The 24,809-nt window shown below is 42.8% G+C and overlaps 2 protein-coding genes across 2 annotated transcripts in view; one reads left to right on the top strand and one right to left on the bottom strand.

The window, feature by feature from the left end:
- Nucleotides 1-4,706: 4,706 nt before the first annotated feature.
- On the top strand, nt 4,707-6,857 carry LOC135513815 (protein PAXX-like). The gene is made up of 7 exons (XM_064936762.1): nt 4,707-4,940; nt 5,269-5,329; nt 5,419-5,468; nt 5,619-5,803; nt 5,979-6,029; nt 6,130-6,223; nt 6,406-6,857. The coding sequence occupies exons 1-7, from the start codon at nt 4,804-4,806 to the stop codon at nt 6,452-6,454; spliced, it is 627 nt and encodes a 208-aa protein (XP_064792834.1). The 5' UTR covers nt 4,707-4,803; the 3' UTR covers nt 6,455-6,857.
- A 234-nt stretch (nt 6,858-7,091) lies between these two features.
- Nucleotides 7,092-24,809, bottom strand: part of LOC135513589 (ATP-binding cassette sub-family A member 2-like) — a 149,088-nt gene continuing 131,370 nt past the window's right edge. The window contains 23 exon segments of the mRNA XM_064936475.1: nt 7,092-10,984; nt 12,412-12,621; nt 12,880-13,017; nt 13,698-13,800; nt 14,294-14,386; nt 14,637-14,740; nt 15,205-15,339; nt 15,453-15,594; nt 16,259-16,437; nt 16,640-16,760; nt 17,295-17,427; nt 17,615-17,738; nt 17,978-18,125; nt 19,077-19,192; nt 20,235-20,409; nt 21,688-21,748; nt 22,045-22,156; nt 22,435-22,540; nt 22,777-22,990; nt 23,260-23,343; nt 23,346-23,584; nt 23,836-23,938; nt 24,257-24,481. Of these exon segments, the coding sequence (XP_064792547.1) occupies nt 10,949-10,984; nt 12,412-12,621; nt 12,880-13,017; nt 13,698-13,800; nt 14,294-14,386; nt 14,637-14,740; nt 15,205-15,339; nt 15,453-15,594; nt 16,259-16,437; nt 16,640-16,760; nt 17,295-17,427; nt 17,615-17,738; nt 17,978-18,125; nt 19,077-19,192; nt 20,235-20,409; nt 21,688-21,748; nt 22,045-22,156; nt 22,435-22,540; nt 22,777-22,990; nt 23,260-23,343; nt 23,346-23,584; nt 23,836-23,938; nt 24,257-24,481 (3,101 nt within the window). The 3' untranslated portion in view covers nt 7,092-10,948.

Below are 24,809 nucleotides of genomic sequence, written 5' to 3'. Positions count from 1 at the left end.
TATCTACCTGAATTACCTCGTACCCCTACATAACTATGTACATATCTGTTCTGTTGCCTAGTCACTTTACCCCTACATATATGTACATATCTACCTGAATTACCTCGTACCCCTACATATATGTACATATCTACCTGAATTAGCTCGTACCCCTACATATATGTACATATCTACCTGAATTACCTCGTACCCCTGCACATCAACTCTGTACTGTGTATTATCTGTTCTGTTGCCTAGTCACTTTACCCCTACATATATGTACATATCTACCTGAATTACCTCGTACCTCTACATATATGTACATATCTACCTGAATGACCTCGTACCCCTACATATATGCACATATCTACCTGAATTACCTCGTACATCAACTCTGTACTGTTTATTATCTGTTCTGTTGCCTAGTCACTTTACCCCTACATATATGTACATATCTACCTGAATTACCTCGTACCCCTGCACATCAACTCGGTACTGTGTATATAGCCAAGTTATTGTTAAGCATGGTGTACTTATTATTACTTTTCTATTTCTCTGTTTTCTCCCTCTGAATTGTTGGGAAGGGCCAGTAAGTAAGCATTTCACTGTTAGTCTACACGTTTACCAAGCATCTGATAAATAAAAATGTAATGTGATTTAGTCACAAGACTAAAACACACAGAATCCGTCTGATCCAAATACATGATATCCCTGGCCATCGAGTGAAGTCAAAGTGTACACACCATCACACAGGGGCAAACATTTAGGTGCAGAAACATAGACAGACAGACACACACAATAGGATTGGTAACCCTAACCCTGACAGCAGGGGAATGTAATCATTTTTCACATATCCTGTTTGGAGGATTACGGATTTTGTGCTCATTCCCTCCTGAATCAAGTAATCTTTCAACTGGGATATCTGGAAAACCAGGGAGTTTTGGAAAGGTTTTGCAACCCTAGCCCAAACAAACTAACATAATGGACATGGGAGCAGATATTCAACCCTAGCCCAAACAAACTAACATAATGGACATGGGAGCAGATATTCAACCCTAGCCCAAACAAACTAACATAATGGACATGGGAGCAGATATTCAACCCTAGCCCAAACAAACTAACATAATGGACATGGGAGCAGATATTCAATCCTAGCCCAAACAAACTAACATAATGGACATGGGAGCAGATATTCAATCCTAGCCCAAACAAACTAACATAGTGAAGAGCGTCTGCCAAATGACTTAAATGTAATGTAAATGACATGGGAGCAGATATTCAACCCTAGCCCAAACAAACTAACATAATGGACGGGAGCGGATGTTCAAACCAAGCCCAAACAAACTAACATAATGGACATGGGAGCAGATATTCAACCCTAGCCCAAACAAACTAACATAATGGACATGAGCAGATATTCAATCCTAGCCCAAACAAACTAACATAATGGACATGAGAGCAGATATTCAACCCTAGCCCAAACAAACTAACATAATGGACATGGGAGCAGATATTCAAACCAAGCCCAAACAAACTAACATAGTGGACATGGGAGCAGATATTCAATCCTAGCCCAAACAAACTAACATAATGGACATGAGAGCAGATATTCAATCCTAGCCCAAACAAACTAACATAATGGACATGAGAGCAGATATTCAACCCTAGCCCAAACAAACTAACATAATGGACATGGGAGCCAAAAACAAACAAACTAACATAGTGGACATGGGAGCAGATATTCAACCCTAGCCCAAACAAACTAACATAATGGACAGGACATGAGAGCAGATATTAAGAAGAAGCCAAACAAGCGGAAGAATAAACAAAAGTATTTGTAGCTGTTTGCATCATACAATTGTAGATCTAACATAGCTTGTGTCAAAACACTGCAGCTCATTGAGGGACGGACACACCCTGTTGACTAAACTGGAGGAGGTACAGTCGGCCAATCCGAGTAGCTACCACCTCCGATCCCTGATGATTGCACATATAGAGAAGTGTCAGTGTACAGGAGCCTAGCTCACGGCCATACCACCTTATACATAGACCAGGCCAGTGTCTCAACAGGTATGATAAGTAACAACTTTCTGATTTACAGTCAGTGACATATATCGGAGTGTATACAGTCATATCTCGGTTTTGATTGCCTGTCTAGTATTAAATGTCTACAGCAGGGCTCTCCAACCCTGTTCCTGAGGGGTATTCCAGAAAGCCAGATTAATGAGTTAGTGAGATCTGTCAAAGCAAAATTTTAGCCAACTCCAGTTCCAGAAAGAGAGCTCGACGTATAGTCTGATTAACAACCATAGCAATGAATGCTCTGAAGCAAACCTGTTACCAACTAGGTTCACTTGATCATAGCCTGTCCTGGTGAATAAGTCAAGGCTTTTCCTCCAATCAGATTCTTGTCCGTCACTATGGCATGTGCCTTTGCGGCAAATCCTAAAAGAGATATTAAAATAAATTTTTAGCTTTGCTTTTCCTTAGGGTGCTTTTTAGTCATTAAGTTTGTCATTCTTTTGAATTTTTATCTTATGTTTGTGGTGTAGTAAATATTTCAGCTTTTATTTTCAGTTTTTTATTTAATTTTATTTTAAAGCACATTGCGTTGCATTCCATGTCTGAAATGCGCTGTATAAATAAAGCTTGATTTGACTCCTATAGGCCTACAAACTCTGTGTATTACTAGTTTCCTGTACAATGTTACCGATGCTGAACGACTTGGAAAGGCAACTGTGTGTGAAGCCAAAAGAAGAGTATGCTTCGCATTGAATACCATTTTTTATGCCTTTGTTGCATTCCCTGGCCCTCAACCTGTCATATAACCAAGGAGGATGTTTACATAACTACAGGTACAGTAGGTTGTGGTGAGTTGACTCAATATCTGACAAAAGGACCTTGTTGAATGGTGCATACATATGCCAGTTGTCAGATCAACCAATATGCGCTTGGTTAGCCTAATTACTTAAACGAGAAGCAGCCAATCTGGAACCAAGAAATCCTAGACTCCCTCATCTGGTTAAGAAAATACATATGTTCAGGGAATCCTGAATTTGTTAAACTATCTTTCTGGAAAACCCCCTGTAGAGCGCAATTGATTATAATAATTAGCTGGATGGTATGATGAATCAGGTTAGTTACAACTTTGGTTGGAGTGAAAACCTACAGCTCCCCAGGAACAGGGTTGGAGAGCCCTGGTCTACGGTAGGCTGGACCCATGACATTTTTAATAATGCTTTTTTCTTATAAAAACTAGTTCATATTTCATATTTGCTTGTCGTAGTTTTGAAGTAATCACACAAAAAAACAGGCCTTATTTTTGGGCATTTTTCACCCTGCCAGCTCCTATTAGTTCGATTGAGCACCTTGGCACAAACTCACCTTCTGAACGTTCTATTCCCTGCCAAATGTTCTACGTCACAATGCCTGCTTCCCTGTTGTTGGGAATAAGACCTGCCCACGTTGCTGTGAGTTAAAATGTAAACAACAGCAAAAAATGACTCATGGAACTCTGAGGTCATCCCATTGTTTCCTATAGTGGAAATATAGGTATGTCTGTTTAGCAATGTGTATATTTAGATTTTATTCAAGTCGGACACCTTTTTAATCATGAGAATCTCCTCTTTCTAATTATGTAAGGGTGGGCAGCGAGCTCAGTTGTCATCAAATGCTAGCCCCAAAACACGTTTTACCCTTGGAATGCTGAGCTCCCCCCTATGGAGTCTATTTCCCCAAATATCTCACAATGTGTATATTTAGATTTTTTCAAGACGGACACCATTTTAATCTGGAGAGTCTCCTCTTTGTAATTATGTAAATCTGGGCAGTGAGCTCCGTTGTCATAGACCAGAAATAGTCAAAAGTTCTCATTACGCGGACATAAGCACAGTTGACAACATCGAGGTGAAGATGTTTACTTTCTACACGAGTTGTTTGTTTTTTTCAGTTTCGTCCGAAGAACACATTGTAGTGGTAAAGTAAAAATGGATTTTAAAAAAATGTGTACCATTTAGGCGAAATAGAAATCTAAGCATCACTCCAGTCAGAAGAGGCTCTGCGGACGTTCGATTCCATTCATGTGCTATGGGCTCGCGCTTGTGTTTCATCTTAACCAACGTTATTTGTCAGTTTTCAGCCTTGGGTGAATTTTGACTCGTTCTATTGTCCAGCCTATCTGGTCCCTTCTGTACAGATGTTCCACATGCCAGTATGTTGTGGAATGGGGTACCACTACATTGTGTCGGCACTCAACTCTGTGTCGAACACCTGAAGACTGCGGGTCCTTGACTTCCAAGCCATAGCAAGATATTATGTATATTACTGGACCACTGCACCTGTCAAATATGGAAATACATACAGTGTCAACAATTATTATACAAAGGCAAAATACCAAAGCCACCATCAATATCATGAACATGGTTAACAGGATTGGATTAAATAATAGTTATCTTACTAGCTTGCTAATTACCTCCTGGTTGAGACATGCAACGAAAAGATAGCAAGCTAGCGCACATATTTAGCAAAACAATCAATATTATCATAATTACATTCTTAGGCTAGCGTCTTGACGAACATGCAGCTAGCTACACAGTTCAAACTACAATACGGTACCTTTGTTTACAGATCAACATGTGTTTTGAAAAATAACAGGATAAGAGGTAACATACACGTGAAGCAGCTGCTCGGCTGCAAACACTTCCTGATTGATACTCCTACTTCACTGACTGGCTACACATTGAGCATCGAACCGCTGTGTTACAGAGACGTGGGCTAGCACGAGCAACCACTCACGCACAGTGGAGGTTTCCTGAACATAATATCATGCTGCCTACACCAACGCAAGACATGGATGGAAATCGACCGTTGACCCAAATGTCTTATTGCACCGTGGTAGATAAAAATGACCAGTGTAAATTCATATGCTACACTCATAAATATTCGGAGATGTTCAATGTTGGGTGGGTGTTAATAGCTAGTCATTTCCGTATATCTAACAATGCTTTTCGAACAACGATAACTAGCTAGTTAACAGAGAACTGTACTAAATTGCTAGCTAGTTATTGGCATGTAGCTAGCAAACTAACATTACTTTTACATATCTCATCGATTTGGATGAGAAGCTCGTGCTGATGTATTTTAGTTAGTGGCTAACAACAAGTATAAAAACGGCCACGGTGCCAAGATTGTTAGAAGATTGCCACCTGTAAGATAAATAAATATACATGATAGTTAGAGATGTTGTTGTGACATGACGGCTAACATCATTTGCTTGTTTTCCTGTCCCAGTTTGACAAATGCCTCTGATGTGTGGAGCACAGATTTCACTGATGAGACATTGAACCAATTTGTAAGTATATTTATTCAACCAAACCTGCAAAGAGTAGAATTTCCTTTCATTTTTTTAATAACAAGAATGACACACACTATTATTTTCAGAGAGGAAAGTTTGCCTTGAAGTCAACAGAGGATTATATCTTGAAAATTAGGTATGTTTTTCCCATCCTATTTTAATCCAATGACCTCATGTACTACTCGGGATCCTGACAAGATCATTGACTTTTTTGGGCACATTTATACATTCCATGTCTTTATAGTACTTCCACGTTTACTTGTATTCCTCCCGTATCTTCTCCCAGGTCTGCATGTGGCAGTGGGAGTGTGTCTGTATCAATGCAGGACAGCGGTGCAGTGCTCTGTGTAGGCACCAGTCCAGGGGAACTGAGTGTGACTCTGTCCAGACTGAAACAGCCCGAGGCCAAAGAGAAACTGAGAGAGCTACTGTTTAGAATGGCAGACAGTCTGACTCGTTTAGACCATACAAGTAAGGTTTGGGACAGAGCCCTCATTCAGCATACAGAGTTATTTTCTTATCACACTGACTCTGCTCTAGGGAAGTTCAAGAACTTGATAGTTTCTGGTACAGATTGCATGTGTGCGCTTTGATCCAACACCAGCACTCCTTACTCAGTGTTCTCTGCTGTGTTGTTTCTGTCTAGGTGGCCCAGCCCCATTCAGTCCTGGAAAGAGTCCACCCAAACGCAATACAGGTGTGCTGTGTTTTATTTTGTCTTGTTACATCACAATAAGACCATAGGTCGTCCTCATAGCTATAAAGGTGTAAAGTAAATGGTCATCTTGCTCTTTCAGATTTTGAGCCAAGGAGACAGCCGCAGAGTGGTCAAACTCTGGCAGTCAAGAAGCGTCTTCCAGGAGATTCTCTTATCAACCCAGGAACAAGAAGGTGCTGTACTTGTCTGAACCCTATAAAGGGCACCCATGGTCCTTCATATTGCATGGGCCCTGATCAAAAGTAGTGCAGTACATAGGGAATATATAAAATATATTAGTTGTTACATACTCCCATGCATCTGTGGGTCCATTTGCAAAGAGCCAAATTAACTTGTTTTTCTGTCCTTTTTCCAGAAAGCGTCCAGCAACCGGGGTGGCATTTGATGATGAAGATGATCAATGATGATTTGCTAAAGAGTGATGATGGAAGGCAACTGTGGTCATTTCTATCACATTTCTGCTGCATATAACAATTTAGTGCATGAATGTTATTTTATTCCACCGACACTACACCATTCGGGTGTTGCAACATTTTAAAAATCTACCTATTTAATGCTGTCTACATGATGACGTAATCTGCTTTTTAATGACTTTTAAGGTGTGTCCCAAATGACACTTCCCTATATAGTGCTCTACTTTTGACCATATGGGCTCAGGTTAAAAGTAGTGCACTAATTATGGAATAGGGTGCCATTTGGAAAACAACCATGATGATCATTACCTCAATCACTGTGTGAACACTTGAAACATGTTTTTTTAAATGTATTTTAATCTTGATTTGTGTAATAAACATCCATTTTAAAAAAGCAAAACGATATCCTTGTGTGTGTATATATAGACGAAGAGCCTCTAACTATTATTGTAATGGTGCATAATGTCAGTCAACTCCTCAAATTAAACTCATCACACTAGTGTTCTCATGACTTTATTGTAAGCAAAGTGCATATACGGTAAATGATTTGGTCCAAATACCTAATGTTTTCAAGGTAGCAAGTATACCGTAATTTAATTTATGAACAAAACGATAGAAAGGACTCAACTGATGGTACCTGATTTATTTGTTTTGTTTAAAAATCAAGATCACCAAACGTGAAGCACAGAGTACAGAAACACCATTAGAATCAGGAACAAGACCAGATGTTACTTTAAGACCCAATGTAACGCGAGAACAATATGAACAGATGCTTTACAACAGAATAATGTCAGACACATTTTCATAAAATATGAATATACATTTATATTCATATGCACACATATACTGCCTGGATAAATTCCAAAGCATTTTGCTACAGATGAAAGCTGAGTATTCACTAGAATGATTGATGTATTTTCATCTCATAGTGTACAGTATTTGCACTTAACTAAGTTAGGCTAACTGATATTTGCTGGTGTAAACCTGTGTTTAATCGTTTTTTTCTCCAGATACTTTTGTACAGTATGCTCTGCACTGAAAATAAAACTTAGGGCTCAATTCAATCACTACCGTTGACATTTAAGGATGATTTCCAATCGAGCCGACATGCAGACTGAATGCAGTCTCCACTAACGTGGGAACATTGCCTTTAAATGTAAATCACTCTACAACTCAGATCTTCAGAGCTAAGGACTCAATCGAGCTCTAAGAAAATCCTCAATTTAACTTTTTTTTTTTAAACCAAGCTTTGCTCATTGAAAACTTCAATGGCCTTAACTAGTATGCACAGGGATGTGTTGGGTAGCGAGGTTTAATTAGATCAAATAATGACGAACACGATCCAAAATGGTCGTCATGAGGTTTTAGATATATGGATAAAGAGCCTCTGTAAATCACTGCATTTTCCTGTTGAATAATGTCAGTAAAAACTCCTCCGGACATCATCAAATGAAATGGATATATCACACTCCTATTCTCATATATTTATTTTAAGCGAAATGAATGCAAGCTTTCAAAGTGCATGTCAATTATTTGGTCCAAATACCTAACGTTTTCAAGGTATAGCTAGAACACCGTAATTCAATTTAGGAACGAAACCATAGAAAGTACCCAACTGATACCTGATTGATTTGTACATTTTTTTGTAAAAAAATCCAGATCACCAAACGTGAAGCACAGAGTACCGAAACAACAGTAAAATCAGGAACAAGACCAGATGTTACATTAAGTCCAAAAATAACACGAGAACAACATGGACAGATGCTTTACAACAGAATAATGTCAACTGACATATTTTCACAACATATAAATATATATTTATATTCATATGCACACGTACAATACACTGCCTGGATAAATTCCAAAGCATTCAGCTTTAGAGTAAAGCTGAGTTTTCACTAGATTGACTGAATATTTTTTTTACATCCCATAGTATACAGTATTTGAAACCATGTAGAATTGCACCTAACTCTCATATTTGCTGGTGTCAAAAAAACATCAGTGTTAAATAGTTTTACCCCAGATACATGTATGTACTGAATTCTGCGCTGAAGAGAAAGTGAAAGTATCCTAAATGTTGCTCTTTTAAAAAAAGTCAAGCTTTGCTCAGGGAAAACTTCAAATACCTTGATCTTACAATTATTCCGAGATACATTGGGTGGCAACAGAAGTTAAATAGATCAAATTATCCAAAATGGGCCTAAATCACATTGATGTTCCTTTTGAGGTCACAGAACTCTAGTTAAAGTAGAGCATCACGGTCATCATTCAGTCTGAGTTAAAGGACACAAGTTTGTTTCAAGTTCAATACATCTTTCCTTACTGCTTTTCAGATACATAACATATACATAAACATAAACAAATACAGATAGCATTACTTAACACATCTCAAAAACAGGCATTGTTTCTTGTTCTCATATTATTTCCTGGACTTCAGTAAAACATTTAACCTACTTTACATTCTGATGAAAACTAATTACAACAGTCTGTTTCCTCTACTTAATAGTAAAAGGATAACAACCCCACCACAGTCAAGAAAAATTAGCAAATACGTCCAAGTAGGTCTCACATTAAGAAATCACCAAAACATATGTTATATTACGTTGAATTAATCCGTGAAATAAATGAAGTGTCCTCTGAGAAGAATAAGGATATATTACAACTGGCTCTTCACAACACAAACACTCCATGAACATATCCAGTTCAAATCACATGCCAACATACTATTCAATAACAGAAACCTTTCCCTTCACTAATGACGTGGTGTGGCTGGTCTTTAAATGTGCTCCAACTTCCAAAAGATACGTAGGGTAAGCCAACTGCCTTTAAAGCATCTTGGAAATCATACAATCCATTTAAGTTCAAACTAAACAATGATCTGAAAGTTCAACTTCTTTGTCTCACAGTGATAGTAGTGCAGTAGTGCTTGTTATTGTACATCTTGCGCGTGACCTTAATTATTACACGAGAGAGTTATTATTAGGTTTTTTTCATGGTTTTCAATAACTTCAATGATCTTGAGGATAACCTTCACTGTTAACTACATTATTACATTGTGTCCAAAATGTGATCTTCTTGAAAGAATCCAAATCATTATGATTTGTAGAAGCACAAAATAAAGCATTCAGTAGAAAGTGCTCTATTTATCATGACGAGACAAAAATATACTGTCCCCTGTCCAAATGAAGAGGCTTGAGGTTAAGGAGGCACCTTCAGTATCAACAAGTAGAGGCATTCTCTTAAAACAGGACATGTCGTGTAGCGTTCCTCTGTGACTCAATTCGTCTAATAAAGTGATTTCAAATAAAAGGCCAACGATTCAGGACTCATGTCAAAACTTGCCGCTTTTTCCAAAGGTCATTTACTTCCCTCTATAAACCATAATTGCCAAATCGATCACAGATCACACATCTGTCCCATATACATTTCAATATCAAAAATGCATCTTTCTTCTTGCCACAGAAAAATATAGGTATTGTATATACTGTATATGTATGACACAACACTGGTTTGACTGGCTTCATGACAGCATGCTCTCAAGGAAGGTCAATTATTTTTTTTAAGGGGGGGGGGGGGAATCATCTCTGGTTGAATAGGAACACTGGGGATGTGTCCCAAATGGCACCCAACATCCTATTTAGTGCACTACTTTGTACCAGGACCCTTAGCACCCAAATCCCTTCAGTACATAATGCACTTATTGAACAGAGCCTTATGGGGCCCTGGTCAAAAGTAGTAAACTATATAGGAAATAGGGTGTCATTAAGGACACAACCTTGTACTTTGGCAGGGACAGAACACTTTTGACCAGTGATGAACCACTAATTCACTGCGTCAAACAACTGAGGAAAGATTAAACTCAGTAAGGTGGTCATATCTGACATTATCAACATTGAATGAAGCCAACCTACTAGCGAAGGCAACATGAATACCAAATCAAGCCTTGTGATTTTAGTCCTTTCTAGACAGACCCCATTGGTTTTCAGTGTTCCCATTTATCAATACATTCTCAAAAATAAATACATATAGACATTCCTATAACAACATATCTCTATTAAAATACAAGCTTTCTCACTGTATCAGTATGCTTCCCATGATGACAGGGGCCTTGTCTTATGTACACTTCAGGCTTTAACTATGGCCGATGACTCTGACAGCTTTGAGAGGCTCACTTCAGTTCTCTGTCCCACTGCATCTCATTCTCTGAGTCCCATGCCTCAGTCTCTGTCACTGTTAGCTGTTTGAGGATAAAAATAACACGTATCTTTCCCCTGGGTAGATGGAGACGGTTGTCTTCCAATCCAAAAATTAACAGGTACATTCTCTTCCTCTGTCTGACTAGTTCATGTTATTTCCTCATCCCATATTTGTCTATAGACATGCCCCCTATGAATTTCCTCCTTACACTTTGTCTGTCCAATCACACCCCCTCTCTGAGGTTCCTCCTCCCACTTTGTCTGTCCAGGCTCTTTGAGCTTCCACAGTTCAACAGAGTGTATCTGTGTTAAAGGAGAGCTGCACCTGCCATGGAGAAACAAGAAGTGCTTCGTAAGGGGTAAAAGTACAGTTAAATGCAGTACAGGGTCTTAAGAACAAATTCGTAACATATTGTACGAATTGGATTCATAACATATTATACAAATACATTTAAAAAATACAAATAAAATAAAGTTGTTTTTTTCAGGACGTAACATATTATACGAATTGGATGACATAGTACACAAAAAACAGGGAACCATTTTGTCTCATGAACACCACTTTTAAAACTACTGGCTGAAATTATATAAAAGTTCTATAACATCACTTTAAGTTAAGTACTTCATACTTATTAAGTTGCTAAGTGTGATATGCAAAGTGTGTCTATGTAGACAACATCCCATCCCACTTTCTCTGTCTTATGCTGCGTTCATATCATCTCGTAAAAAGTCTATTTGAACGGACCTTCAGCTGGTAATTACATGTACATTTGTTCATACTGGTCCCCCGTGGGAATCAAACCCACAACCCTGGTGTTGCAAGTGCCATGTTCTACCAACTGAGCCACACGGGATCAATTCCTAGCGGGAAACTCTTCATTCATCCCTGAGCTCCAACTTCTCCCAAATGCTGAACCCTGATGTCACATATTAAGGAAATTACCTCGATAAAAGCATTTGGCAGTTAAATGCAACCACAAAACATTATTATTAAAATCAATCTATTTATATGTTTTTTGAAGACAATAATTTGTTTGCGAGCATGATAGCTGTACTTTTAGTTTATGGTTGACGCAGCTTTTTTGCGATTAGCCAATTAGTGTTTCTCAATTAGTTTGAAGCACGTGAATGTTTTCAACTGATATTTACAACTTCACAACTGGGAATTACCACCTTCCCATTTGGTTATGAACGCAGCATCACATCCCAACAAGTATTTTCTCTCCTCTTACCCTTTCCTCTAATCTCTCTCATCTCCTCTCACCCTCTGCCCGCATCCTCTTCTCCCTCCTCCCTCCTCCCCGCTCACCCTCTGCCCGCATCCTCTCCTCCCTCCTCCCCTCTCACCCTCTGCCCGCATCCTCTCCTCCCTCCTCCCCTCTCACCCTCTGCGCGCATCCTCTCCTCCCTCCTCCCCTCTCACCCTCTGCCCGCATCCTCTCCTCCCTCCTCCCCTCTCACCCTCTGCCCGCATCCTCTCCTCCCTCCTCCCCTCTCACCCTCTGCCCGCATCCTCTCCTCCCTCCTCCCCTCTCACCCTCTGCCCGCATCCTCTCCTCCCTCCCCTCCTCTCACCATCTCCACCCACATTGTGTTGCCCCTATCCTCCTCTCCTTCTCCCCTCCTCTGCCTTTCCTCCTCTTTCTCTCCTCTATTCCTCTCTCCTAGTCTCTCCCTCACCTCCTCTTTCTCTCCTCTATTCCTCTCTCCCCTCTCACCCTCTCCCCTTCCTTCCTCCCTCTCCTTCCTCACCCTCTCCTCCTCGAAGCTGATGAGGCCCTCATCGTCATCACTCTCTAGTTCCTCCGGTTCTTCGCTGACCAGGGCGTCGAGTTCCGTGTTGGCCAGCCGGGGTCTGAGCAGGGTTAGCAGGCGCTGCAGTGGCGACTGGCCTCCACCAGGGGGCGAACTCTCCTGCTGCTCCAGGTTGTCGCTCTGCTTCTTTGCAAAGTTCACAAATACCTGGATGGAGAGGGAGGGAGAAAACACAGAGAAATGAATGGACAGACAAGGGGATATAATTGAGACTTTTTAGCATCAATGTTTGAGCTGCAAGGCCTTCCTCAAGAAAAAAAAGAAAAATGAAAGCGAGCAATGATCAATGCGTGTGCGTACACAGATTTAAAATCAAATTCTCTATTTTGCATATACATTTTCAATCTAATGATCTGTACTGTGTCCGTGTGGAAATGACTCAAGCACAGCGTGACAGTAGCTCACATTGTCCAGTGTGGTCTGGCTGACAGAGTAGTCGTCTATTCCCAGCACCTCCACCACCTGCTCCATCTTACTGAACACCTGGGCCAGGGAGATCCTCTCTGACTTCAACTGGAACTGGACCTTAGTGTGGTGGCTCTCCTGGGAACACATTCAATTCAATGTCTTTTCTTCCTACCACTGATTCTGCTTCTAGTGGCTATTTTAAAGAAGAGTGTGCTTGTAATAACTGTTATAACTGTTATAACTGTAATAACTGTGATAACTGTAATAACTGTGATAACTGTAATAACCGTAATAACTGTAATAACCGTAATAACTGTGATAACTGTGATACCTGTGACAACTGTAATAACCGTAATACCTGTAATACCTGGAATAACTGTAATAACTGTAATAGCTGTGATAGATGTAACTGTAATAACCGTAATACTTGTAATACCTGTAATAACTGTGATAACTGTAATAACTGTAATAACCGTAATACTTGTAATACCTGTGATAACTGTGATACCTGTGACAACTGTAATAACCGTAATACCTGTAATACCTGTAATAACTGTGATAACTGTGATAACTGTAATAATTGTGATACCTGTGACAACTGTAATAACCGTAATAACTGTAATAGCTGTGACAACTGTGATAATTGTAATAGATGTGATAACTGTGATAACTGTAATAACTGTGATAATTGTAATACCTGTAATAGCTGTAATAACTGTAACAACTGTGATACCTGTAATAACCGTGACAACTGTAATAAGTAAGTCTGGATAAGAGCATCTGCTAAATGACTCAAATATACATTGTATGTGCACCTTTAGTACAGCCTCAGGGAAATTCCTGTTGAAGAATCTCACCACCTCCTTCACACTGGAACTGGTCTTGGTCCGGACTGTGATCATATAACCATCACCAAACCTGTGGAAGGAAGGGACACAACCAGGGTGAGTTCACAAGTCACCCTGGTTCAATGACTCTTTCCTTGATTCATTGTATCCTATCTCCTTTATCCAATAGGTTATGAGAAGAAGAGAAAGGATATGAGGAAGTATGAATCGAGAAGGAGTCACTGAATACATATAATTGACTTGCCTAATCTCTCTCTCTCTCTCTCTCTCTCTCTCTCTCTCTCTCTCCTCCCTCCCTCCCTCCCTCCCTCCCTCCCTCCCTCCCTCCCTCCCTCCCTCTCCCTCTCTCACTCTCCCTCTCTCTCTCCCTCTCTCTCTCGCTCTCTCTCTCCCTCTCTCTCTCTCTCTCTCAATAACAGGATGTGTAACAATCTGGGGAAAAACCAACAAGTTGAAAGGGTGGAGGAAGTAAAAAAAGAGTCATCCAGAGGTGATTGCAGACTATATTGGTATGAAATATGTCTCTAACTTCTGGTTGGCCTGGTTGTGTGTGAACTTCTGACCTGTTCTTGAGGTGCTGGATGCTACCCAGGCATTTGAACCTGCCGTTGACCATGATGCCCAGTCTGGTGCACAGAGCCTCACACTCCTCCATACTGCAGACACAGAGACATTCCCATTTCACAGCTCCTCATTTCAGACATTTAGCAGACACTCTAATCCAGAGCGACGTACAGTCACCTCTATCAGCAGCATCAGAACCAGGTAGAAACAAATTAGTGCAGGTGTGAATGCAAGGCTGGGAATACACAATTATTTCCCAGACACCTCAATAATAAAGGTATTAGTATGCATATTAGCAACAAGTAGTATGCAGTACATGTCTGATGAGAATGAGTGTCTCACCTGTGTGATGTCAGCACCACAGAGCGTCCCGTCTTGAGGATGTCGAGGATGAGGTTCCAGAGGAATCTGCGGGCCTTGGGATCCATCCCTGTAGTGGGTTCATCCTGGAGGACAATCACAGAGAACGGCATCTGAGTTATTTACATCCTGTCCCACAAAGAATAGGACACAATCAGAGCGTCTCCTGTCTTATCCAGACCAGAATAATTGGATAAACTATCTACACTATGTAATAATAATAATAATTAGGTGGGTGCTTATATTTGTCCTATTTTATTTGTCCTAAATATGTTCTGTCCATATCCCAATTCTCCCTGAGACACCCTCTGAGAGTGGGGTCACAGCCAGGCTCTGCCATTATCAACGGTGACCATGGAGCAATTAGGGTTAAGTGCCTTGCTCAAGGGCACATCAACAGATGTTTCACTTTGTCTTGTCGGGGATTTGAACAGCGACCTTTACGGTTACTGGTCCAACTGCAGGGCTACCTGCCACTTCTATGTGTAGAGTGGGATATAACAACATAGTGATACATCTTTTAATGAGTGGCGATGAGGTTGAGTCTCACCAGGAATACGAGAGAGGGGTATCCGATGAGGGCGATGGCAGTGGACAGCTTGCGCTTGTTTCCCCCACTGTAGGTGCCAGCGGGCATGTCTGCATACTTGGACAGCTCCAGTTTCTCCAGGGCCCATGAGACCACCTGGGAAAAGACAAAAGGAAATAAATAGAGGAACTTTTCAACAACAATTATTGAGTAAAATCACACTGTAAAATGCATAATGTGGAGTGTGTGTGTGTGCGTAGTAGCTGTACCCGTTCCTCGTCCTTCCAGGGGATGCCCCGGAGGCGTGTGTACAGCTCCAGGTGCTCTCTGGCTGTCAGGTCTTCAAACAGGGCGTCAAACTGAGGACAGTAGCCAATGCTCTGCTGCACCCTCAACAGCTCCTTCAGGATACTGACAACACAACACATGGACAGAGGGAGCCTTGTGAATCTCTCAACAACAACAACAGTACCTGGACCCGTATTCAAAAAGCATCTAGGAGTAGGAGCGCTGATCAAGGATCATGTCCTCCCTGTCCATGTAGTCTTTTCACTATGGATTTTAAGGCAAAGCTGATCTCAGATCAGCACTCCTACTCTGAGATACTTTTTGAATAGCGGCTCTGATACTACAAACTTCAGCTAACTTTAGCCACCACAAGCTAACAATTAATGAAAGTGATGGGTGCATGTGAGCATTTTTTTTATGGGCAAATCACCTTTAAAGATGGGTCTGGTGTATGTCCCAAATGTATTTTATTTTATTTACCTTAACTTTACTAGGCAAGTCAGTTAAGAACAAATTCTTATTTTCAATGACGGCCTAGGAACAGTGGGTTAACTGCCTGTTCAGGGTCAGAATGACAGATTTTGTACCTTGTCAGCTCAGGGATTTGAACTTGCAACCTTTCGGTTATTAGTCCAGTGCTCTAACCACTAGGCTACACTGCCGCACCCAAATGGCACCATGTTACCTATTAAGTGCACTACTTTTGATCAGGACCCATCAAAAGCAGTGCACTATAAAGGGAAAAGGGTGCGATTTGGGATGCAAGCCCGGTGCATATGTAAAGTACCTGCTCCCCCCTATGAAGGCCTCTCCTCCCGTGGTGCTCTCGTCTCCAGTCAGCATCTTGAAGGTGGTGGTCTTCCCTGCTCCGTTCACACCCAGGAGGCCGAAACACTCCCCAGGACGCACGCCCAAACATAGCCGGTCCACAGCCAAGATACGCCCCATCTTCCTCGATTTGTACACCTGACAGACACAGGACATTGAATTCATTGATAGCATTAACACCTTGTGAGACTCTGTTGACCTTGAATAGAGTGTGCTGGGTCTCAAATGGCACCCTGTTGCCTATTTAGTGAACCACTTTTGACTGGGCCCTATGGTGCACTAGATAGGGAATAGGATACCATTTGGAGTTAAATAAAGGGGATCTCTGTATCTGTCTGACCTTGGTGAGGTTGTCAATCTTCAGCATGTCATTGTCAGCTTCTCCTCTCAGTACTCTCCTTCTCTCAGAGGCCACATCCTCATCATCGTCCTCTATGGGCTGGCTGCTGACTGGAACTCTCCTGTTATAAAACACGCACCCTCAGGGACGGCATGGAACTAGAACGCTGCAGTGGATCTTTTTGGTGTGATACACACACACACACACACACACAAACACACACACACTCACACACACTCACACACACACACACACACACACACACTCACACTCACACTCACACACACACACACACACACACTCACACTCTCACACACACACACACACACACACACACACACACACACACACACACACACACACACACACACACACACACACACACACACACAAACACACACACACACACACACACACACACACACACACACACACACACACACACACACACACACACACACACACACACACACACACACACACACACACACACACACACACTCACACACACACACACACACACACACACACACACACACACACACACACACACACACACACACACACACACACACACACACACACACACACACACACACACACACACACACACACACACACACACACACACACACACACACACACACACACTCACGAGGGTTTCCTGAGGAAGTTGTACTGGCACAGGATGGTTATGAAGAAGCCTACAAAGCCCTCGATTGTCATGGCAACCAGCCCTCGAGTCACAATATCCCACTCAAATGGAGACTTGATCTTGTCAAACTGACCTGAGAGAGACATAATAAAGAGAGATTAAACTTTCTCAATTACTTTTATTTATAAAGCCCTTTTTACATCAGCAGATTTCCCAAACTGCTTAACACAAAGTCTCAAAGTGCTATAGACTAAACATTATTAGCCCAGATATCAAATGTACTGCAGGTACTTGGAATAGCATTTACAATATAATCACACCTATTTTAGCATAGTACTCATTGATGTATTCGTTGTAGGCCATTTCCATCAGGCCGTGACCCAGGTTGTAATTTGGGAAGATAAGGAAACAGGACTTTAGGTAGCTGTTCACCAGTTTCAGATCCTGCAGAGAGACCAAAGCAGTGTGAGGTAGTCATGTTAAATATACTAGATCTAATCATAACAATGCTGCTGGAACTGCTGTATGGTTGCACATATCTGTTCCCTTTCCTAAAAATCCTGGTTGGCGGATTCCATATTTCCTGCTTAGTGATTCCTTGGAAACCCGGGAAGTTTGGAAAAGTTACAAGAACTCTGAAACCTGTAACTGCTGTTATACCGTCAACAGAGGAAGAAACACACCTTGTCATGTTCAAAGAGCTGCAGCAGGAAGGTGGCTACAGTGGCAGTGATTCCTATGAAGAGGTTGATGACTATGAGGAACACATAGGCCGTGCTGGGCACCTCGAACCAGAAGGAGGCAGGGTACATGACAGGAGTTATAGACCACCTGGAGGGAGGGAGGGAGGGAGGGAGGGGAGGGAGGGAGAGAGGGAGGGAGGGAGAGAGATAGGGAGGGAGGGAGGGTGGGAAGGGAGAGAGAAAGAGAGAGGGGGAGGGGTGGGTGGGAAAGAGAGAGAAAGAGAGAGGGAGGGGTGGGTGGGAAAGAGAGAGAGGAGAGAGGGGGGGTGAGAGAGAGAGATACAGAGAGAGGGAGGGGTGGGTGGGAAAGAGAGAGAGGAGAGAGGGGGGAGAGAGAGATACAGAGAGAGGAGAGAGAGGGGGAGAGAGAGAGATACAGAGAGAGGGAGGGGTGGGTGGGAAAGAGAGAGAGGAGAGAGGGGGGGAGAGAGATACAGAGAGAGGGAGGGGTGGGTGGGAAAGAGAGAGAGGAGAGAGGGGGGGGGAGAGATACAGAGAGAGGGGGGGTGGGTGGGAAAGAGAGAGAGAGAGAGAGAGGGTGAGAGAGAGATACAGAGAGAGGGGTGAGAGAGAGATACAGAGAGAGGGGGAGAGAGAGATACAGAGAGAGAGAGATACAGAGTGATATAACAGGTCATATTCATTAAGTATGCATTACAGTTTCTTGATATCGTCAAGGACAGTTATGCATAATGCATTACTGTTCTTAAAATATGTCATCAAGGGCACAATGTCTATGCTCCCCCCCCAGGTTCTGTCATAAATGATGATAGAAATGAAGAAATGGCTCCAGCAGCACCACAGGGGGCCCCTTGTGGCATTACACACTAGTGAATGTGACGACTCGGTTTCCTCTTGACAAGCTTTAACGAGTAAAGCAAGAAACTGTGTGTCCCAAATAACACTATATTCCCTACATAGTGCACAACTATTCCCTATAGTGCACTATATATGCACTATATAGGGGAAAGGATGCCATTTGGGATGAACTGAGTGGGTAGAGAAAACCCGTGCCGTGTGGTAAGTAAAGTACATTCACCCGTAGAGGAGGAAGAGAGAGAGGACCGCGGGGAAGTTGGTTGGGGATGTGTACGCAGGAAGGTCAAAGACAAACAGGATAAGGACACAGCACGTGGCTGGCACCAGGTAGTTCAGCTAGGAGACAACGAGAGACAGGAGAGTTTCAGTTAGATTGGCTGGCAGAAATACACAATATCTCTCAAACATTCATAGGACCATCTATTGTGTGAATAGTACACAACACAAGCAGGAGGATGACAGACAGAATGATAATCCACAAGGAGGGGTTCAGGTTAGAAAGCAAAGCAGTAGCAAACTGGATTTAACCTTGTAGTTGCATCAATGTCTGGGGTCCAGTTTACTGTAGAACACTAACTACCACCTACTGTACACTGGTTAAGCTGTTCAGCGGTTTAACTCTCAATTAAATTACATTTCAATTTATGGGCTTTATTGGCATGGGAAACATATGTTTACATTGGCGAGGCAAGTGAAGTAGATAGTAAACAAAAGTGAAATAAACTATAAAAAATAACAGTTAACATTTTCTCTGTTGAGAAAATTCCTTTTGAATTTCTAGCCAAATGTGAAATGTTCCTGTTTGGATTAATTTAATAGAGTGAGGTAGGTCTGCTCTGTACCAAATTAGCATACCGCCTGAGTCCCTTCCCTGTTTCACACCTGGTAGTTTGGTGGATGGGATTTCTAGCTCCCTGTTACCTAGGGCAACCAGTGGGTCCATCTCCTCTATGCCATGTTTCTTGTAGGATGACAATGTCTGTATTTCTGATTTCTTTGGGTGGGTTTGTCTATGTTAGTTTGTCTATGATTTTCTATTTCTGTGTTTGGCCTGGTATGGTTCTCAATCAGAGGCAGCTGTCAATCGTTGTCCCTGATTGAGAACCATATTTAGGTAGCCTGTTTTCCATTGTGTTTTGTGGGTGGTTGTTTTCAGTCTTTGTGTGTCTACACCAGACAGAACTGTTCCGGTTGTTTCTTTGTTGTTTTGTTGTTCAGTTTTCATTAAATAAGATGAACACTTACCACGCTGTGCTTTGGTCCTCACCTTATTCTTCCCACGGCAGCCGTGACAGGATCAAATAGTTTCTCCCACACACCCACCCACCCGCGCGCACACACACACACACACACAGAGACACACCCCACCCCCTCTTACCATGTCCCATACGTAGTTGGCCAGCCAGTAGATGACTGGGTCACATCCAGAGACAAACTGCAGGTGCTTCGCCTTGGTAGACTTTTCTGCCACTAGGAAGACCACAAAGCTGGCTGGTACAAAGGACATGGCCACGATGATGAAGATGGCTATCACCACATCAGTGCCCTGGAGCCTGTAGGGACAAACAGAGACTTAGTAAGACAGTGAGAGAGTCTCAAATGGCACCCTATATCAGGGGTATTCAACGCTTACACCCTGAGGTCTGGAGCCTGCAGCTTTCTTCTTCTACCTGAGTTGGTTGCACCCACCTGGTATCCCAGGGCTAAATAAGTTCCCAGGTCTAAATCAGTTCCCAGGTCTAAATCAGGTCCCAGGTCTAAATCAGGTCCCAGGTCTAAATCAGGTCCCAGGTCTAAATCAGTTCCCAGGTCTAAATCAGGTCCCAGGTCTAAATCAGGTCCCAGGTCTAAATCAGGTCCCAGGTTTAAATCAGGTCCCAGGTCTAAATCAGGTCCCAGGTCTAAATCAGGTCCCAGGTCTAAATCAGGTCCCAGGTCTAAATCAGGTCCCAGGTCTAAATCAGGTCCCAGGTCTAAATCAGTCCCTGATTAATCAGTTCCAAGGTATAAATCAGGTCCCAGGTCTGAACTCAGGTCCCAGTTTCAGTTCCCTTCTAAATCAGGTACTTTCTAAATCAGTCCCATTAGGGATCAATGAAAAGATGGCTTTGAGATCTGGTTGAGTTTGAGGGCCCTTCATAGGGATCTTTAAAAGGCCCATAGGGATCTGGTTGAAATGCCCACAGGGATCTGGTTAATCTGGTTAAAAGGCCCACAGGGATCTGGTTGAAATGCCCATAGGGATCTGGTTAAAAGGCCCACAGGGATCTGGTTAAAAGGCCCACAGGGATCTGGTTGAAAGGCCCACAGGGATCTGGTTGAAAGGCCCACAGGGATCTGGTTAAAAGGCCCACAGGGATCTGGTTAAAAGGCCCACAGGGATCTGGTTAAAAGGCCCACAGGGATCTGGTTAAAAGGCCCACAGGGATCTGGTTAAAAGGCCCACAGGGATCTGGTCAAAAGGCCCATAGGGAACTGGGTAAAAGGCCCACGGGGATCTGGGTAAAAGGCCCACGGGGATCTGGATAAAAGGCCCATAGGGATCTGCTTAAAAGGCCCACAGGGATCTGGTTAAAAGGCCCATATGGATCTGGTCAAAACGCCCATAGGGATCTGGTTAAAAGGCCCACAGGGATCTGGTTAAAAGGCCCATAGGGATCTGGTCAAAAGGCCCATAGGGATCTGGTCAAAAAGCCCACAGGGATCTGGTTAAATTTAGTGCATTATATATAGGGAATAGGGTACCGTTTGGGACACAGTCTTGGTAAGACAGTTCTTTTCAGAGATATGCCACAGTTTAATATTCATTAACTGGATACAGTGATTCTTACAGGTAGTCCAAAGAGAGCCTTGCACTGGTACGGTTCATAGGGTGGTTGGTCAGGGTGATTCCTGTGAACCCAAACACATCAAGAAGAGGGGTTAGATGGGGGCAGATTACTGTATAATCCCATATAAGATCCCCAGATACTAAGGAACCTTGGACATACATTTTCATATAAATAGCTACTCAATTCACAGAATCTGTTTGTGCTATTATACCAACTCTCAGTCCCTCACATGTTTGGCTTGACAATGAAAGCAATTGACTTGGCAAGAACACAAACAGATCTGGGAGCAGGCTAACAGAACCCCATATCCCCCAGGTAATATTATGCTTCGAAGTATGTATAGGCTGCCTCTCTCACCGTATGCAGCAGGGTTGCCCTTGCCTGGAGGCAGGTTGGCGCGCAGGATGGCATTGTTGAGGACATTGAGATAGGTTGGCATGCTGTGGTACCCTTTATTATTGTACAGCACCTATGGGTAGGGGACGAGTCTGTCACTGACAATGACAGAGCAGCACAAATAGCTAAGTGTTATAATGACCCTGGACCCCAACAGCTAATGGGGATTTTAATAAAATACAGCAACAAAAAATACCATCAACTGACACCAAAGTTGTGTCTCAAGTGGCACCTTATTCCCTTTATAGTGCACTTCTTTTGAAGCCCAGGTCAAAATTGGTGCAATGTTTAGGGAATAGGGTGCCATTTGGGACGTATCCTGTCCCTTTAAGAAAATGGCCTTCTGCTCACCTGAGCTGATCTGCGCACGGCTATTTTGCGAACCATGAGCGGATTATTTTTCCCAAAGGATGCTGGGACTGATTTCTGTATGTTGCCTACAGTGAGTCCTCCATATCTAGAGAGAGAGAGAGAAAATAAGAAACAGAAATGGAAAGAGAGAAAGACAATTGGATAGATTCCATACCTCTTCCCCTCTTCCCGTGTGTGTGTGTGTGTGTGTGTGTGTGTGTGTGTGTGTGTGTGTGTGTGTGTGTGTGTGTGTGTGTGTGTGTGTGTGTGTGTGTGTGTGTGTGTGTGTGTGTGTGTGTGTGTGTGTGTGTATGAGTCTAAGCCCATGCATGAGTGTGTTACCTGTGCAGGCGCAGTCTGTCAGAGGTGTAGAGGAGGTACTCTGACACGTTGCGCCCGGTGATGTCCACCAGAATGTCCCCAGTGACCACCTTCATAAGGGGCGGCCGCCCCCCGACCCCACTGGGGCAGGAGAAGCCCGTCCCCTGCATAGAGCAGATACAACGAACCGGCTCCCGGATAGACAGAGGCAAGGTGGGGGGAGAGGTCACTGTTTCTGAGGACACACACAGTATAGGGGGCAGGATTGTTAGGGAGGCTACTGTACAGGACAGTAGAGTGGGTCAGCCTTGTTTCAACCAGAATGGCCCATACAGGACTATAGCTATAATTGTCAGACGAGACATCATAAAATAAAGTAATATAATGTGATAGTGTAATTAAAGAATACATTGATATGATAGCTAAAACATTTGCCTACATACAGTACATATAAAGTAGCAAACATATCCTTTATCCTTTACCACCTGAGCCTGACAGACTTACCCCGTACAGTGGTAAGAGTGGCAGCAGTGAAGTTCCACAGTCTATCCTCAAAACGAGGGTCGGGGTCATCTGAGGGGGCTGGCGAGGGGGAGGGGGTACGAAGTTGGACAGGGGCACTCCCTGGGTGAAGGAATCCAGACACATGGAGTCAAAGTAGCGGGCAGCTAGGGTTTTGGAGTTGTTGGCACTGGGGTTGAGCGTCTGTGCCAGCTGGTCCAGGGTGCTGTTGAAGGGCGTTTTGAGGACGCAGGTGGCGCCCACGCCACAAGGCAGACGGAGCGTGTTGGCGATCTTCTGAGGGCTGGCGTCTGGGGACAGTTTACTGCTGAGGAGAGGAAGAACAGGAGGCTGTTGTAAAGTTACAAACACCAGCTTTACAACATTGGTGGCCTGTACATTTGGACTAATGATTTTATGCACTATGGGTGATAACTGAGATAAGATAAATGAAAGAATAATGCTAGTTGTCAGAAGGAATGATATTATTTGGGATGTGTAAAAATGCATTCACATTGTGTAGATGTTGTCATGATGGTAATGAGTGACATAGGGCATCCTACTCCATGTCTGTCTGACCTGTACTGTGGGCGGTCTTCGTTGGCGTAGGGGATGAAGTTGCCACGAGGCTGGGTGTAGTTGTGGTACTGGGATGGAGACAAGACCAATGGTGGCAGATCTCCTGAAGAACACAAGAACAGAGATCACATAAAGACAACCTACAAACACTGACAAACAGCCAAGTCCATTTGAACTTCAACTGTAGCTAGTTGAACTTGAGAAAAACTGTCTTTCTTGCACTCACACATGCACTTGCTTTTTTTCTTCCTGGCTGACTCTGCTGAACGTGGCTATTTTGAAGAAGAGTCGACTTGCAATAACTGTGGTGGGTGTTTTTTTCCCTTCTAAAACGTAGCTGAGTGCAGTGACTGTAAGTCGCTCTAGATAAGAAGTTCTGCTACATGACTAAAATATGAACTATAAGTCAAGTTGTCCTCACCGATGGATGGCACCGACAGGGCTACGGTCATGGCCACACAGACAAAGAATGCAGGCAGCAGGATCTGAGAGAAAAGACCCTTGGTGTTCCTCTTGGCACAGTGGAACCTCTTCACGATGAGGCCATGGAATTGACGTAGCTTCAGCCACCAACCCTCCAGCTTCAAGCTGCCCTGGTCCTCCAGGACCACAGGCTGCTCAGGGCCAGAGGTCTCATCCGCTTCCGCTAGATACACAGAGACATGGAGAGAGAAATGAACAAAGTCTAAAATCATCTCACACAACGGAGTAACATACCCTCATTAGCTCATCCAACTACACTGTATTTCATTGCACCATTTCATTGGTTGATGTGGTAAAATATAATGTGTTCTTGTGTTCTTAATAGTGTTTCAAAGGGAGAGCATATTACTGGAAAATGTTAATCAGTAAACTACCAGAAATGTGACTTTCAAGAAATATGTGGAATTGTCTGTAATTACTGTATATTTGGCCCTCTGTGTGGCCTTAACACATGTAAAAAAAAATATATATATATATAACAATCTAAGAAG

This window comes from Oncorhynchus masou, chromosome 25 (assembly GCF_036934945.1).
Source record: "Oncorhynchus masou masou isolate Uvic2021 chromosome 25, UVic_Omas_1.1, whole genome shotgun sequence".
Classification (NCBI taxonomy): domain Eukaryota; kingdom Metazoa; phylum Chordata; class Actinopteri; order Salmoniformes; family Salmonidae; genus Oncorhynchus; species Oncorhynchus masou.
Note: the sequence above shows the minus strand (reverse complement) of the source record. Positions and strands in the feature narration are given on the sequence as shown.

Bases quoted from the DNA above. Each gene is read 5' to 3' on its own strand.
- LOC135513815 (XM_064936762.1), top strand. From the start codon at position 4,804: ATGCTGCCTACACCAACGCAAGACATGGATGGAAATCGACCGTTGACC. The intron at 4,941-5,268 runs GTGGGTGTTAAT...TTCCTGTCCCAG, and splicing joins TCGGAGATGTTCAATGTTGG to TTTGACAAATGCCTCTGATG. The intron at 6,030-6,129 runs GTGTGCTGTGTT...TTGCTCTTTCAG, and splicing joins TCCACCCAAACGCAATACAG to ATTTTGAGCCAAGGAGACAG.